Source organism: Chlorocebus sabaeus, chromosome 29 (assembly GCF_047675955.1).
Source record: "Chlorocebus sabaeus isolate Y175 chromosome 29, mChlSab1.0.hap1, whole genome shotgun sequence".
Classification (NCBI taxonomy): domain Eukaryota; kingdom Metazoa; phylum Chordata; class Mammalia; order Primates; family Cercopithecidae; genus Chlorocebus; species Chlorocebus sabaeus.
The window spans coordinates 7,598,269-7,615,838 of NC_132932.1; the positions used below are offsets into that span (position 1 = coordinate 7,598,269).

The 17,570-nt window shown below is 45.7% G+C and overlaps 2 protein-coding genes and 1 long non-coding RNA gene across 4 annotated transcripts in view; 2 read left to right on the plus strand and 1 right to left on the minus strand.

Annotated features, from left to right (window-relative positions):
- Positions 1–12,923, minus strand: part of IGF1R (insulin like growth factor 1 receptor) — a 311,273-nt gene extending 298,350 nt beyond the window's left edge. For both annotated transcript variants that reach the window (XM_007990528.3, XM_007990529.3), the window contains exon 1: positions 12,752–12,923. In XM_007990528.3, coding sequence (XP_007988719.1) covers positions 12,752–12,845 — 94 coding nt within the window. In that variant the 5' untranslated portion in view covers positions 12,846–12,923. The remainder of the gene's footprint in view (positions 1–12,751) is intronic.
- A 1,436-nt stretch (positions 12,924–14,359) lies between these two features.
- LOC140710672 (uncharacterized) lies at positions 14,360–16,497 on the plus strand. Its single transcript, XR_012091779.1, has 2 exons — positions 14,360–14,461; positions 15,261–16,497. It is a non-coding gene; the product is annotated as an uncharacterized lncRNA (long non-coding RNA).
- Positions 14,455–16,497, plus strand: LOC140710671 (uncharacterized). The gene has a single exon (XM_073012977.1). It carries the CDS (start codon positions 14,470–14,472, stop codon positions 14,926–14,928), a length of 459 nt encoding a protein of 152 aa, XP_072869078.1. The 5' UTR covers positions 14,455–14,469; the 3' UTR covers positions 14,929–16,497.
- Positions 16,498–17,570: the final 1,073 nt, after the last annotated feature.

Genomic DNA, 17,570 nt, shown 5'->3' on the forward strand with positions numbered 1-17,570 from the left:
AGAGAAGCAAGGCGGTTACTTAGCGGTTTCAATGACCTGAGACTCAGATTTCTGGGCTCAAACCTTTCACTGCAGATGTGCAAAAAAAGACCCTCCTTGGCCAGGCACAGTGGCTCACACCTGTAATCCTAGCACTACGGGAGGCCGAGGTAGGTGGATTGCTTGAGGCCAGGAGTTTGAGACCAGCCTGACCAACATGCCGGAACCCCATCTCTACTTAAAAAAAAAAAACAAAAACACACACAGACACACAAAAATTAGCCAGGCGTGGTGGCACACGCCTGTAATCCCAGCTTCTTAGGAAGCTGATCCACAAGAATTGTTTGAACCTGGGAGGAAGAGGTTGCAGTACAGCAGAGGTTGCAGTGAGCGGAGATTGTACCACTGCACTCCAGTCTGGGCAACAGAGCAACACCCTGTCTTAAAAAAAACAGGCCCTCTTCAACTGGCAGCAATGGCAGCAATGCCCTGGTGTTGTGGGGAAGGAGGACTGGAGGTCCCAGAGAGAGCCCACTAGGGCCACCCACCGTGAGGAAGAGAAAAAAAGAGAAAAGCATCCATTTATTGGATGCTTTCTATTTGCCAGTTTTGCTGGGCAGATTGGATACATTATCTATTGCTAATTCTCATGGCATCCCTGCTAGAGCAGTGTTATTCCAATCACAGGCAGAGACACTGAGGCCTGGAGCTCCCTTTCCAATATGCCTCCATGCTTGGGAGAGAAGGAGACAGTGAATTGTTTGAGAGGACAAGGCTTCAAAGGAAGCCCTGCACATGTGCGAACCCCACAGAGAAGAGCAGAGCAAAGGCAGGCCAGGCTGTCTAGGTAAGTTCACATCCACCCGGTTCAGCATTCACATGGGAATTTCACAGATATTTTTTTACAAGCTGCTCCTGAAAATTAACATTCCAGCTTCAAATGATTATGTTTACATTTTCTGCAAGAAATATCCCACCCTGCTCCTTGGGAGAGAAGACTTTAACGATAATTTCTAAGGTGTTCATTAAGTTCAGGAGTCCTCTTTATATCAACCTAGACAAGTAAACTTTCTTTTGTCCATAGGTAGGTAGCTGGCCTGTCTCAAACCGTCTCCAAGGGCCCCACCAGGAGACTGTCAAAGGCCCTCACCAGCAACCAAAACCGGCAGGGTTGGGAAGGATGCTTAAGTGATAAACATATCTTTAGGACCTTGCTACTGTCCCTCCCAGGAGTTAACGCAAAAGTTTACTGGCTTCACCAAGAAAACAATGCAAGAAATAGAAGCCAACTTCCATACATGGTAATTCTGCTAGTTCCAACCACATCTCCCTAAAATCTCTCTCTCTCTCTGCCTAGTGTTTTGAGATCTGAAGGCTGGAAGGGCCTATGAAATGACCTAGGTCCACCCTGTCACTCAAGGTCAGCAGGTGTGCAAGCACCCACCCGACTTTCTGAGATACCACCCTGGCCCTCTGCATCAGGCCACTCCGGAGACCACCAGGCAGCCGAGTCCAGCCTACAGATGCTTCCTCCTCAGGCACCCAGCTCCACGAAGGTTTAAAAGCACATTACAGACATAAATTGGTGCCAATGAATTATTCATTACATTTTATCTATAGGGAACTTATGGAATAAAGTCTCCATCCACAGGGATGAGGTGATCTGGACACAAGGCCAGACTCACAAATGACCGTTCCAGGAGTTCTAATTTTTTAATTCACCTCGATGTACAAAAAACCTAATGAAACAATGATTTTAAAGATAATTTTATTACTTCAAGTTCCATGCAGCAGTAACTGGTGTGATAAAATGTTTCGGCTGGCAGAGGTGCAATGATTAGATGAAAATAAATGTGTACAAAAAAGGGCTTCAAAGTGAATGGGGAGTATCCCTTTAAGAAGTCTTCAGTTTCTTCAGCTCCTCCTACGCGCCAGGCACTGGGCCACTTCCTGGGAATTCAAAGATAACCAAGGTACCATTTGGGGGAGATGCCCAAATAGGAGGTATAGCAAGAGACCAAGTCAGCGCAATCATTCTGCATGCAGAATGAACGCCAGAGAGAGGGTGAAATTACAGCTAACTCTTAAAGGAGCTTCCCAGAGGGCAAGCTGGTAGTATTGTTTGCTATTCCAAGCAGAGGGGCTTCCAGCTGCCAAGACAAAGAGACAAGAATGAGTATAGCCTGAGTTGTTCAAAATGTCTGGGAGGAAGGGAGGCTGAAGTTCTCTCTGATAGCCAAAGAATTCCAAATTAAAAATAATAAAAGGCAATCATGGGGAAACAGGTTTAAGGATTTTGACAAGTATAACTAAATAACCCGCTATATATTTTGAGTAATCTCAACAAGAAAGATTCTGAAAATATCAATAAAACATGAAAGAAAATACATAAAATTAGCTAACGAAACACAGACCATGTGGGACCTAACACTAATCCTGGATGTTTTTATTCTTATTTTCTGTCAGTATTTCTGGCTGGCGAGCATCTTAACCACATCGAATAGCCAAAGGGGAGAGATAAGAGAATGATAATGAAAGTGTTACTACCTATTTAAATAGAGCGATGGAAGGGCAATCTTGCTGTATTTTTCCAAATGAAATCAGCAGTATTTTTTAAATCTCTAATCTCAAAATAAATATTTTGAAGCTTTAAATTTATTAAATTTATTAAAGTCCTGTAAAAGTATCTTAAAACTCTAACTGTAAAAGAAACACTAGGTATAACAGCTCTGTGCAGTACTGCATCGTTTAAGAAGACCCTAATTCTCTCAGCACAGCTCGCACTGACACAGTAGAGTAACCTTAATCCAAAACTGCAGCCCAGTGATTTCTACAGAAGCCTGTAGTATCCACATTTTCTTGCCATCAGTCCCTAGGAAGCAAGCCAGAGAGTGGGTTGGGATCACTATCTTCCTCCTCGGGGCACTGTTAATTCAGTCACCGAATAGGCTGAATTTCCGTTCTGGCCACTAGATGGAGCCTAAGCATTGGTGAGATGGGCAAAGTGCACACTGGACACCTCTCAGGTGTGAGCAGAAATTGACAGAAGAAAAGATTAAGGGGGAACATGTAATAAACAGATCTTTGAAATGGAAGGCAAACTGCAGGGGGTGACTACCGTTTGCTTAAAAAAAAAAAATCACAACTGTTTAATAAGTAGCATGCCACCTTGTTAATAAGCACCTTACCAAAATAAAGTATTATTATACATTTATTGAGCACCTATGTGCCAGGTTCTATACCATATTTAAATGGCAAGGGCAATCAAACATCAAGTCAGCCTTATATTTCTATCCAAAGAACATCTCTGTTCAAGGATGTCACATCCCTAAGAGCAGTAGCAGCTGAAGTCTGAGGGCTTAATACCAGCTGCCAGGTTCTGTTCTAGGCACTTGACACATGTATGAATTTGTTTGATTTTTATGAATGTTAAAGTAGGTTATATTAAAATTATAATTTCACAGATGAGGAAACTGAGGCACAAGAAGATTAAATTATTTGCCTGTGAGCTTAGCTACTGGAGAGCTCAGATTCAAACCAGCCACTTCGGCTCCACAGTCCTAATAAAATTACAAGCAAGGAACAAAACAAAACCAATCACTGTCAACCAACAAAACTGTGGGTTATGAACTCAGAAGGAGTAATGGGGAAGTAGATATGTAAGTTAGGGAAATCCCAAAAACCTTCAAGAAGGAGAAGGAATTTGATTTGGAAACGTAAGATGGATCTCTGATCTATTCGAATCACAGAAAAGGTATATGGGGGAAAGGAATCACCTGACCTAGTATTCCGCCTTTTGAAAGTTATGATCTTGTCCCTATTTTACAGATCCACCTGAAACTTGGAAATTGTTTCAATTTTAAAAACCTATTCTATTTCCTCACAATTTTTCTTGTGACTTTGGTTTTCTAAACATGTTAGAAAATGTTTTCATTCTGTTGTTTAGTGAGAAAAGGAGAAATGTCTCCCCCAAATATTTGTAAGTCTCCACATTTCTATCAAGACTCAGAAAAGTTAGTAACTTTAGGACCAAAGAACTAATTGGCAGCTAAGGAGAAATTAAAACTATGGTGACCTTCCGGTGCTCTTAAGTGGCACTTTCTGCTATTCAGTATTGAGGGTGGAAGGAGAAGAAGCAGAGTAGTGAAGAGAAAAAAACATTCTCAGCTATGGAAACAGCAGAAGCAAAAACTTGGAGACCGGCATAGCATGGCTTACTTTCCATCAAGCTAATGCACAGATGCTGGGGAGTACTGGCAACTAACAGTGGATCCCTATAGCAAAGGATTACTAAGGATTTGTTTCATCACTTGATTCTAAGGACCTTGGACTTGATTCTAGGACACAAGAGGCACATTCTATTTGGAGCTGGCAAGTCCATCAAACCAAGGGGATGGTACAGGAACTGGTTCAGAGGCCAACTCAGCATGTAGTCAGAGTCAATGCAGGCCTGCACTGGACCAGGCTGGAGCCAGGAATAGGGGTGAATCCGAGCGATTTCAAGTGACTCAGTGAGATTGAAAGGAAACATTCAATTAACGAGTCTCCCCAGAAAAGGACAGGCTACAGAACTGAAATTGAACCACAAATTCCATCCTGAGCCAATCTCTATTGCTGAAAATTTTACTGAGGTGCATGGGAGAAAGAAAATCCCAATTATATCACCTGACCAAGAAAGGCTATCATAACAAAAGTTCCCACGGACTACACGATATCATGTTATGACCTAACATATGCAGTGAACTCATTACCCACAGAAATCAGACAACAGAACTAAGGGAAGCCTAACAGCAGATCTCCCTCTGCTGCTACTGGTCTCTGCGATCATTTGTTTTTGTGGCAATCTGTGCTTCTCTTTAAAGTCCCGAGTCTGTAAGCTTGCGTATTATCCCACTACAATGAGACTCAGGGAAATGAGGTAAAGAGAATAAATACAGGACAACACAGATAAATGTGGACACAACTGAGGGGAATTTTACAATCTAGACAGAATAGCTAATGACTTAGAAAACACTTTGTAAGCTGATGCAGTCAATTGGATCATGGGCTCCTACCTGGAATTTCTCTCCATGCTTCCTACTTTTTCCAGGAAGTTATCAAAGGTCACTAAGGCACTTTGAATTTGGGAAAAACTTTTATAAATAAATTCATCTCTCCTTAATTGCCATCAGACTTCTGTTCTTTAAGGTTCTATTGACTAAACTTTGGCTGGCTTAAATTGGTGATGTCTCATTTACATAATCAAGCATTCCCAAAAACCAACTTTACAGAGACTAATCACGACTATATTTTTTAAAGCAGAGGACAAACTGAAAGCATTCAAAATATATCAGGAAATTTTTCAAGTTATGCTCTATAAAATATTTATGCTCTAACAACTATCAAAATATATTTGTTCTCCCATGTCAAGAGTAATTTTTAAAGTGGTATTGATTTCTAAACTGACAAATAATTCCAAAGCCAGTTTGAGAAAGCTAGTGCCATGTTAAAAAAAATTGCTGAACAAAAGGATACAAAACAGCAACAACGATGTATTTCAAACTCTCAGAATTTGGACAATGGATGGATGGATGGAGATACACAATTTTGAACAAATGGCATTTGTATTATGTAACTCTTACTGAAGTAGAGACCTGTGGTATTAAGGGGGCTAAGAGTGCGGAGTGAGACAAAATAAAGTTTCAAAAGTTTCAAACTCCTGCCTGCAAGAACTTTCCGGATTAGCAAGACTACTTTCTAAAGTCTTTAAAAATATGGGGGGGGGGGGGGGGGGGGATGTTTTCCAGACTATTACCAGGTGAGCAATTCATTTACTTTTATTTTTATATATGTATCTTTTGTGTGTGATGGAGTCTTGCTCTGTCACTCAGACTGGAGTACAGTGGCATGATCTCAGCTCACTGCAACCTCTGCCTCCCGGGTTTCAGCAATTCTCCTGCCTCAGGCTCCCAAGTGGCTGGGATTATAGGCACGGGCCACCACGCCAGGCTGATTTTGGTATTTTTAGTAGAAAGTGGGTTTCACTATGTTGGCCAGGCTGGTCTTGAACTCCTGACCTCAAGCGATCTGCCCACCTTGGCCTCCCAAAGTGCTGGGGTTACAGGCATGAGCCGCTGTGCCCAGCCAGGTGAGCAATAAGGTAGGCCCAGCTATCGCTGTAGTGTGTGATGGCCCCATCTACAGGTGTGCACATCTTCCCCATGTGGCTAACCAGCCACCCCACTACTCCAAAGAATGTGAGTGCTTCAAGACCACCAGTCATCAAGTGAGCTCCATGGACACAAGGCCCAACAACTTACCTTGCAATCGTAGGTGTTCATCCCTCATCATAAAAGAAACTACTTTCTGTTGTGGTCCAGTGAAATCAGAAGAGCAATCTATGAGTTTAAAAATTCTTGTAGGCCGAGTGCGGTGGCTCACACCTGTGATCCCACTCCTCCGGGAGGCCGAGGTGGCTGGGTCACTTGAGTCCAACCTGAGCAACATAGCAAAAGTTTGTCTGTACTAAAAATACAAAAAATTAGCCAGGCATGGTAGTGTGTGCCTGTAGTCCCAGCTACTTGGGAAGATCACTTGAGCCTGGGAGGTCAAGGCTGCAGCAAGCATGATCACACCACTGCATTCCAGCCTCCGTGACCAGAGTGAGACCCTGTCTCCAAAAAAAAAAAAAAAAATATATATATATATATATATATGCGTGTGTATATATATACATAGTCCAGGGCAGGAAAAATAAAAATTTTAAGCTTGCTTACTAGTTCTGTTATTGTTGTTGTTGTTGTTTTAATAACATGGCAGTAACATCTATGGTTTGACTGATATCTTTAAAAACTATGGTAAGACATTTTATAGTACCAAATAATTTCTAAACCTAAAGAACTGCATCCAGTAAGCACTCAACATATATTTACTGATGAAGAAAAGAGGGAGGGAAAACAACTATTTCTCAGTTCAAGTAAGGAAATATCAATTTTTCCTTAAGATTTCAAAATTAATTTAATAAAACATAAGTAAAGTTGGCATCAGTGAAAAAAGGGAGAGAAATCTTCAAAAATGGTATCTGGGACTTTCAAACGAGTAAAACTGACCATTTAAAAACAGTCTTCAAAAATCCAAAAGTCTCAAAATCAAACGTATTGTTTATACTTTGAGTCAAATAAAACTAAAGCAATTTAACAAAAGAAAACATCATGCCAAGGAAGTATGCTTCTCTTGAGATAACAGTCTAACTTGTTTTAAAGATCCTTTGTTTACTAACCATTTTATATACCAAATATATGTTCCTTCCTCAGAACAAATCAATTCTTTTCCAGACCCTCGGGGATGGGGGTGCAGGCATGAGGGGATGTGTACATATATCAAAGTTTTAATCTTTTCAAATAGTGGAACTCAGTTATGCTTCCCAAATGTCAACAGGTCTCAGTGTCCACAAACACTGGGACTGCTGCCCTCCCCCTTCCCCACTTAAAGCCACATCACATCTTTACAAATAACTGGAAAACTTCCTCTTGCTAAGCTGATGCCAAACACCATTTTCCAGGAGGGATCAGAGTACATCATTCATTAGGAACTTTGTTGTCTTTAAAGTGTTCAGAATTTTCCTTCAGAACATCTCAGAGACTGAAATCAAGAAACTATATCCCTAGCATGTGTGCAACTATTATATATTTAGTACAATTGAGAAGAGCTCATCTCCTGGGCTCAGCACCTGTCATAAGTTGGCTAATAAAAGCAGTTCAAAGCAAGTTCGCCCACAGGCGCAAATACCTCTTCCATGAACTAGGTTTGATTTTTAAATGAGTTTTGAAAACAAATTGGAGAAAATCACAACCTAGAAAGAAATATATCTTGTATGCTTTACAACTAAGAAACAAAAGCTTTCAGGATTTGTCTCCTCACTCTTACTCCCTCACGCTTTTAAAAACACCAAGTTATTTATAAATTATAAAATGCCCTGAAATTACGAATGCCGATGATTTCTAGAAAGCTAGCTAAGCAATATGTAATCCAGAAAACTTCAGACATAAGTCCCATCTTTCTTACAACTCAAAACATGCCATGCAACATTCATGTACACACCTGTGACTCCTAATTTTTGGAAAAAGGCAACTACAGTACTGCACTTTTTAAATCACATTGCCATATCCAATGTTATAAAAAAGGCAGTGCTGCCAGTCAAGATGGGTTAACATCACCTATATGTCATGGTCTACAGTGGCATCCCCATATAATGGAAAGCACCAATGAGGCAAAAACGGTACGGTAGAGGCTTCTGGATGAACAACACTAGAGTCTTAAGTCTACAGAAATATTTTTAAAAGAACCTTCAAAATGCTGCCTACTGTCTACTTGAAAACTGCATCCTATACTGAATCTGAAAAAAAAAAAAATCTGAATTTCAAGAAAGTTGGTTTCATGCAAGACTTTGCAGGCTCATGCACTGAGTAGCACAAGGTCAGCTTTCATACAGTAGGTGCACAATAAGTGCTGGCTGGATTCAGTTGCTTCTTACAGCACATTCTTACGAAACAAATGAAACCAGATTTAAAAGGAAACCACCATCCCTTGAGGGTTCCTCTTGGCAAAAACTCTAAGGCAACAAGTGAAAATGATACAGTTGATTTTCATTACTGTCCTGATCTTGCAACAATAGGAAGGGCAGGAAACATTTTTATTAGTAAACTAAGCCTTAGACAAAGATGAAAAGCAAATGTAAACAACAATTATTCTCTAGGTCTTTTCTATTGAAAGGCCAGGGTAGATTTGGATAAATGCACACAGTTTCAAAACAAAAATGCCTTTGCCACATTTTAAAATCTTTTGTTCTGTAAAGAATTTTAATTTTATAAAAATCACTGTATATCTGAAACACTGTATCCTAAAACTACTGCATCCTAAAGTTTCTTTCTCCTGCTGAGACCCTGGAACTATGTAAGAAATAAAATAAAACTACAAAGAAAAGAAACAATAATACTGCATTAAAATGAACTGTTCATCCTCAGTCCTTACAACCACTTGTGGTCAATATAGCATATCAAAAAATGAGCGTTTAAAACATCTTAAAACAGCATTTCTTTGTTGGAAAACATAATAAAACTGGAAATACAAACAGCCATTCAGACTAAGCTCTATCTTGGAAAAAACCATCATTTCAGATTCAGTTGAGGTTTCTATTGTCAAAAATCTGCCTTCCACCAGTATTTGTGTTTTTTCAATCCAGCTCCTCAATCCCTAACTGAAGCTACATAGAACCAAGATTCTTTTTTTCTTGCTTGCCCATTTCTACTAGGGGATTGAATCCCAGTTGCTAAGCTTCAATTATCAGTTTGTTGTATTGCTGCAACACACGGATCTGAAAAACTCATAAAAGAAAAGAGAGAGAGAGAGAGACATCAGCCTACCAAATATATGTAATAACTTTAATGTAATTTAAGGTAGCATAACAAGTTATTTTCAACCTGAGCACATTTCTCTAAAAAAACCAAAACGGGTTTTTTGAGATGTAATTCACATACCATTAAAGTCCCCGATTTAAAGTATATATATAATCCAATGGTTTTAAGTATATTCAGAGCTATGCAGCCATCACCACAAACTAATTTTAGAACAATTTTCATCACCCCAAAAAGAAACCCTGTGCCCACTAGCAGCAGTCACTCCCCATTCCATCAACCCCCAGCCCCTGGCAACCACTCATCTCCTTTCTGCCTCTATGGATTTGCTTATTCTGGACATTTCACATAAACCGGATCATATAATATGTGGTCTTTTGTGACTGACTTCTTTCACTTTTTGTGATATTTTTAAGCTTCATCTATTCAACCTTAACATATTCCTTAGAGTTGGACTTTTCTAATCTTTTCGACAAATCAAACATATGATCTTTTAAATTTTAAATCCTGACACAAACCCCACCCTTCCACAAAATACCATTTACTCGCTATGTCTTTCTAGAGAATCTAAACTATAATTTGCTGTTTAGGTTCTTTCAAACGTTCTTTTTCGGGGTTCTCCATCTGGTAATAAACACTAACTTCTTTAAACACCAACATTTCACATACCTACATTTCTCTGACAATAAGATGCCTGGGGTAGAAAGATGACTGAATCCTTTTAAGGAGATGGGTACAATAAATTTAAAGTGCATGCTGACTTTTTAGGAAGAAAACAGCCATCAGATTATCTGGCTATCACTCAGAACCTCCGAACCTCCTTCATTTAGATGCTCTGGTTCACATTATGGTGATACAAAACAAACACATCCATATGACTGCCTTTGCTTCAGAAACTAAGTTTTCTAAGATAAACAGCACTCTTTCTACTGCCATCACACTAAAAGAGAAAACTCTAATGTTTCAATATGCCAGCAAAATACCTGCAACTGAACCAACACCACCCTGCCTTTATTTCTATACCAGACAACAGCTGAAAGAATGCCCTCCCTGATACGGCTCAGCACCTTATTTCTATCAGAGTTAAGTGGTCTAGCACCTTCCCGGCTAAAAACTGAACGCCCGTTCACATGCATAGCTTTTAATCCTCCACATTTCAGAGATGGAGGGAGGGGCAGGTACTGAGTCAGTCAAGACTTCAACAAACCATAATCGAGATTTGGGGTGTCTTCTGACCACCCATGAGGTTTCAAGGAACTAACCACTTGTAAAGGGATCCTTGGGGGAAGCTTTGGCATCATGGAGTAAAAACATACATTAAAACACCCCCTCCCCTCCTGTCTGTGTTCTCAAAAACCGTCGTCTCGCACAAAGAATATCCTTCAAGAAAAACACTCCAAAAGAAAAACAGCCTATTTTAAAATGCCCGACTCCTGCGTCGGAGAAGGCCATCCCTGCTATTTTGAATTTCAGAACATTAAAAACACAAAACTAGAGAAGCTCTACAGTTTAACTGCACACCACAATAAAATGGATTATTTCTCCTGTGTCTTCTAAACCGTACTTATCATTTAAAGATAAAAAACCCTCCTTTGTCCCCCTCAAACACCACCTAAACGACTTAGTAAAGGGAGCTGGAAGGCTTTCGCCCAATCGAGTCCGCTTAAAGTTTAGAAAACAAAGAGCATGAGAGCCCAGATCTGTGCAAGGTCCGGCCCCAGTCCGCGTCCCACTCGGCAGTAAACACGCGAACCACGATCTGCTCTCGTTCTGTCGCGCACTCATTTCTTAAGAGACGTTTAAGGATTTGTTTATAGAAACAGCCTTTCTGAATTGCCCCAGTGATGGGGCCAGACAACCTCCGCTGCCTCCTACTTCTCCCCCTCACTCTTGAAGGCTCAGTCGTGATTTTTTTGGAAGTTAATCGGCACCACCTGCATACCCTCGGCTACCATTACTCACCAACACGCCCTCACCGTTCCCGGTCCCAGTTCTGCGACATTTAAACTTTTAATCGTGTTCAAATTACCCTACTATCTTGAATGTACCAGTAAGCCACACTTTCCATTTTTTGAGAATAAACCCCCCACCTCCTGGGGCTGTACACACCGGGGGGAGTTCCCACTCCCTGCATCCCCGCGCTTCCCTACCTACCCCCACCCGACACCACCAAAACAAAAGCTATCAGGTTGCAAAACATAGCGAGTATGGAACGATACTGCTTATTAACTGCGTACAAAGGAAGTGCGGGGCGGCAGAAGGGAGGGCGACACGACGCCGGCCACAACAAAACCAAGGCCAGGGCTCCGCGCTCGCAAAACACAACACCCTTCCCCCACCGCCGCAGACCCTGGCGCTCCAGAAACCCACAGCGTACGACACCTCTCGCCAGGGACGGGCGTCTCGGTGTCCCCGTGAGGCGGCGACTACACCCCGCGCTGCGAGCACGTGTGTCGGAATGCACGTCGGCTCCGACCACACACCTACCAACGCACATTCGGATGCGGCCCTAGCACCCCTCCATCCCCCTGCCCGGGAGAAACTGAGAGGCCATCCCAGAGCCCTCTGAACTGGGGGCCCAGTGGCGCTCCCCGTACAAGCTGAGGAAGACTACCGGCCTCGCACCGGCCTCGCACTCCCCGGGGAGCTGCCCAGAGAGCGCTTCCCCTCACCCCACCGCCCAGCCCCGGGACGCCAGGGGCAGGTAACCCAACGAGGAGCGGCCCAAAGTAACGGGCAAGGCCAGGAACCCTAGGAGCCCGAGGGGAAAAGCATGTTGGGCGACGGGAGGCAGCGCCAGGCGCTTGGAGACGTGTCCTGGGGCTTCGGGGCCTCTCCGCAGGGCACCTCCCCCCCTCAAGGGCAACTCGCAACCCGCGGGCCGGGCGGATGCCTGCTCCCCACTGCCGGATCAGCCCCAGCAGCGGAGACGCGGTGCGGCCCAGGATGCTGTCCCCGCTGCCTTCGCGCCGCAGCGGATCAGCGCTATGTGCGGAGAGGCTCGTGCGCTCCGGAGGGGCGAGGTGCGGGTCGCGGGGCCTGGGAACCCAAGGAGCCCGTCCCGGCACCAACTTCCCTACCGAGTCCTCGAGCCTAGCCGGGGGACAAGACTGTCGGCACGGCGAGAGAGAAAGCCCCTCAGGCCCTTCCAGCACGGGGGATGTGCGGAGCCAGGGCCCGCGGGGATCCAGACGAACGAGCCCGGATCTCAGGTCCGCCGCAGCCTCCCTCCCGGCAGAGCCACCCCGCGTCCCGCCCCGCCGCTCCCGAGCCCGGGGGCCCGACAGCTGCGACGGTGGCAACTCGGGTTTCGCAAACAGGGCGCAGCCCCTCGAAGGAAAAGTTCCCGCAGTGGCCGCGGGCGGCGGGCACATACTCACTTTCTCCACTCGTCGGCCAGAGCGAGAGCGCGGCGGAGAGAAACAGGAGCCCCCACAGCGAGGTCGGGGACCCTTCTCCAGAGCCAGACTTCATTCCTTTTATTTGGGACGAAATTCCCCTTTCTCAAAAAAAAAAAAAAAAAAGAAAAGAAAAGAAAAAGAAAAAAAAAAAGAAAGGAAAGGAAACAAGTCTCAAACTCAGTCTTCGCTCCCCCTCCAAAAACAAGGACGAAGGAAACAATACTCCGAAGGCGGTGCCGCCGGGGCCCTCCGGGTGCGCGGACGGGGCGGGCGGCGCGGGGCGGCCCCTCAGCGCCGGCAGCAGCGGCCCAGGGCTCGGCGGAGTCGGCAACTCGAGGCGCGCCGGGGCGGGCTGTCGGCGTCGTCGGCCTCCATTTTCAAACCCGGAGAGGCAGGAAGGGGGAAAAACTGCAAAGAAAGGGGGCAAAGCCCAAATCTGCCACGGCGAGGAAAAACAAGCCCGGCCCTGGCCGCGCGGGAGGTGGCCGGACGCCCGAGCCTCCGCCGCGGGAGGGCGCGACGCAGTTCGCAAGATCGCCCCAAGTCCGGGTCGCAGGCGAGGCCAGCGAGGGGCAGAAACCCGGAGTCAAATGAATGAGCGGCTCCCCCTCCTCCTCCTCCTCCTCCTCCGGGCTCCGCTCGCCGCCGCCTCCTCCCTCAGCGCCGCCGCCGCCGCCGCCGCCGCGAGCTCCTTCCCAAATCCAGGACACACACAAAGCGGCGGGCCGGCCGCGCCGCGCTCAGCACTCCCGCCGCGCCGCCCGGCTCCGCGCCGCCGCCCGCCCCGCGCTGCCCCCGCCCGGCCCCCGCCCGCCGCCGCCGCCGGCTCTGCGCGGGGGCTCCAGCTCGCTGAAGGTCACAGCCGAGGCGAGGCGCGCCGTGGAGCTGCCCCCGCGCGGGAGGGGCGTGGAGGACGCGGGGGGGGTCCGGGGAGCGGGGCCGAGGGTCTGCGAGCGCCGGCCGCGGGCAGGCTCGCTGGCGGCGTCCCTCTTGCTCTCCCGCCTCTCTTGAGTTCGCCTGGTGCGCTCGCTCCTCCTCGGGTTTTTTCCCTTTTTTTTTCCGCTCAGCGGAGTTAATGCTGGTAAACAAGAGCCCCAGCCTCGCCGCGCCGCCGCCGCCGCCACACACTGGGGGCTCGCGCGCGCGCGCGCGCCCGGGTCCGCGCACACGCGCCCGCTCGCACACTCGAGCGGCCACCGCCGCAGCAGCCGCGCGCCGAGGGCCCGGCCCAGGCCGGCACGAGCCAAAAACCGGAGCCCGGGATCCCCGAGACGTGCGGAGCGGAGCCCAGGCGTGGGGCGCGAGACTGCAAGGCGCCGCCCCCATGTCCCGCCCCGCCGACTCCCGCGCGCACACAGAGACACGCGCGCGTGCCCACCCGCTCCCGCCCCCACCAGTGCAGCACTGCGCCGGCCACCCCGCACGCGCCCTCCCCTCCCGCCCGACTCCAAAAACAATGCCCCCGCCGCCGACCCGGTCTCGGCGGGGTAGGGGTGGGTAGGCAGGGAAAGGTTAGGAAGGGGAGGGGTAGGCAGGCGAGGGGCGGGGTGGGCAGGCGAGGGGAGGGGTGGGCGGGGAGTGCGGTGCTGGGAGAGGTTCATTGAAAACAACAACAGCGCGGCTGGAAAGCGCGTTTCCCTGGTTCTTGAAAAGCTTCATTGTTCCTTGCAGCTGTTGCAAAATAAATAAGTGCGTGCATGCGGCATTTTTTTCGCTATGTACTGGAAAGCCTGAACGTGGCGGAAGGGGCGCACCTGGGAAAAAGGGGACCCCCCCCAGGCTACTACGCCGGGCACTTTCACGCCAGGCTGGGGCACCCGCGGCGTTGCGACCGGGGAGCCGGGAGTTGCGGGGATCGCGGGGAGCGGAGGGGGAAGGGCGCGGCCCGCGTGGCTCGGCCTGGAGTGGCGCGAGGAGACAGGACCCCGCCGCCCCTCTCGGGCCCCGCGCCCCGGAAGGGGGGCCCAGACAGGCGGCCCCGCGTGCCCAGGGCGCGTCCCCGCGGTGGCCGCCAGAGGGCGCGGCGGGCGCCGGGGAGGGTAGCACGCGGAGAGTCGCCTCCCTCCCTCCGGGGGAGGAAATGTGGGGGCCCGGGCTGGGGACCGACTCGGCTGGGTCGCGCTGGCGGGGCCTCCCGGACCAGCGGCCCGCCCTGAGCGCTCTCAGCGGCCTCGCGCGGCTCAGGGCTCCACCACGTGGGCGGCTGCGGGGAGCGGCCGGGGCGCGTGCACGCTGCGGGGCTCCGAAGCTGGGGGGCGTGTCCGGGGCCCCGAGAAGGGGGTGGAGGCTGGGGCCGGGAAGCCTCCCTTGGCTGCGGTCCCGACCCGGGAACAGGCGGCATGCATTCGGGATCAGCGGCTACTGCGGAAACCCACCCGCACCTGTCTTGAGTCCTCCCGGGCACGTTCCTCTTGCTTCGTTTGCTACGTAAGTGACTAGAAACCAGTACCGACCCTAACTCTCCGCGGTGGTTTTCTTGAATGTGCAGGAGGAGAGGTTCCCCAAAGCGAGACTTCCCTAGGACTGCCATCTAATGAATAAATGCTGCGGAGACCAGGTCCTCAAAGAGGGAAACAGCCCAGCAATGGCAGGAGAGAGGAATTTGAAATACGTGGACTTTTACAAACAGTAATTGGACCATGTGTCGCCCTTAATGCGGTCCGATTTCATGACTCGGGCTAATTGATGTCAATAATAAATTTTTTTAGGATGGCTAATAAAAGAGTTGTGAATTGTCGAGATAAGAAGTGGTTGTCTCATAAACAATCGGGTAGAATGGTAAGAGGGGACCTGATGTAAACGAAGGTAGTAGGTTTCTTTTATTACTCTCTAATTTTAAAAGATTTCTGCATTAGAACGTGTATCCATCGTTCGTGAATAATTTTTTAAATTAAGAGCTGAAAACAAGTCAAAAACTATCATAACGGAAACTTAGCCCTTTTTTTCTAAAGTTGTTTCCTAGATCATTTTTCTCCTTGGAAATTTCTAGCTCAATTCAGAGTCAGTTGTATAGAAGGAAAATAAACCTTGTTTTACCTAAGAAAGTTATTCATATAATGGGATGGTTTTGTTTAACTGAAATTCAGCTTGATTTTTAAACAAAGAGTTTCAGTTTTAGATGTTCCTAGATTTAACAGAGAAAGAAATGTATTAGAATCTTAAACTTAAAATGTATTATTTAAAAAGTAGACACCACACATGAAGAATTAAAGTCCAGTCTACTAATTTTTAAATATTTCATCAGGAAGTTCTCTGCATGAGGTTGGTCTTGATTCCTACAGATTCACTCTGGAGTTAAATGCAAAGAAATACTGATATATAATTTCGTTGTACTTGATTTCAGAATTTTTAATACATATCTTGTAAGACAAAAATTTAGAGCTGATTTTTAAAAGGCTAGTGCTAATATAAAATCTTCAAATACTACCCAATGTATTTTTAGTATTAGTAATAAATATGCCTATTTGTCCCCAAGAACATAAAGAGGTATATAGAATTTTTAAATACATGCGGGTTTTTGTAGGGGTTGTAGGATTTATTTGTTTTTGTGTGTTTTTTTAATAAAATGATTTTCATTTGTGAATTTTTTAAATGTGTTTTCCTGAAGTAGTTGGAAATCAATCATACTAAGTTATTTTAAACAGTGAAGTGGGAGGTGTGTCATTATATAGCTTAATATTTAGGGGAAAAAAAAAAAAGAACAAAAATTTAGGTTGTCTTTAGGCTGTAACTTGACCACATGGACAAAGGATGTGATTTGTATTTCTTCAGTGATTATATTCTACATACACAAGTCCAACCTAGTTTTTCAACCTTGAAATAAAATCATGTAGACAAAAATTAATTGGAGTCTTTGCTTTACACCCACACTGACAATGCACCACACTTTTTATTTTATACCATTTTACCCAGGTATCTTATAGATTCTCCCTCTTTTGGAGCAGAAACTGATTGCTTGTTTTCATTTCTTAAAAATGCCGTTTACTTGATAATAGTTTCATCTCAAATCATTCTGCTAAATGTACCAGACTCCCCAAAAAAATGTAACGTATATCATATACATCAAGTGCAAATATGAGAAACAGCACAACTAACAACTGACAAGTATCAAGTAATACAATATATTGCGAATATTCACAGAAAGGAATGTTAGCAGCAAAAGTGAATAAACTACAGCCCCACACAACATGAGCAGATCTTTGAAACACACTGAGTAAAAATATACAAGTATCAAAAACGCACACAGCATAACACCATTTTGATAAAGCTCTTAAAAGCAAGAAAAACTTTAAAAGTTATAGAAATCCCTTACTTCAAATAATAAATATTTTTGCTTCGTTTTGCTTTTGTTTTAGCAAAAGAATTAATGAAGGATGTGAATTCCTTTGGATAGGATAAGAAGCTCCTAGGCATATGGGTTTCCACTGTAATTTGGAAATGTGTTCACTCTTGGATTGAGTGACGGATTTACGAATTTCCATTTTATAATTATGCTTAATAACTAACACATGTTCCACATATTTTTGTATGTATAAAACATTAAAGAAGACCAATAAAAATATGGGAGAGATCCATGAAAGAGATCATTCTGGTTTTCTAGTGGGAGTCATTCAGATTTTGAACTGTTTGTATAAACAACTCAGAAGCATTAAAGATCTACTAAAATGACACAGTTAATCAAGGTCTGATCCTTAAGATATTTCAGAAGAATGTCCACACATCTAATATCGATGCAATTTAAGACAAAAATCAAAAGACAAAAAATTTAGAAGACCTCGCTTCATAAGTAATAAGGTTC

What these genes read in the sequence shown, in the direction of transcription:
- LOC140710671 (XM_073012977.1), top strand. Translation starts at nt 14,470, where the DNA reads ATGCGGCATTTTTTTCGCTATGTACTGGAAAGCCTGAACGTGGCGGAA.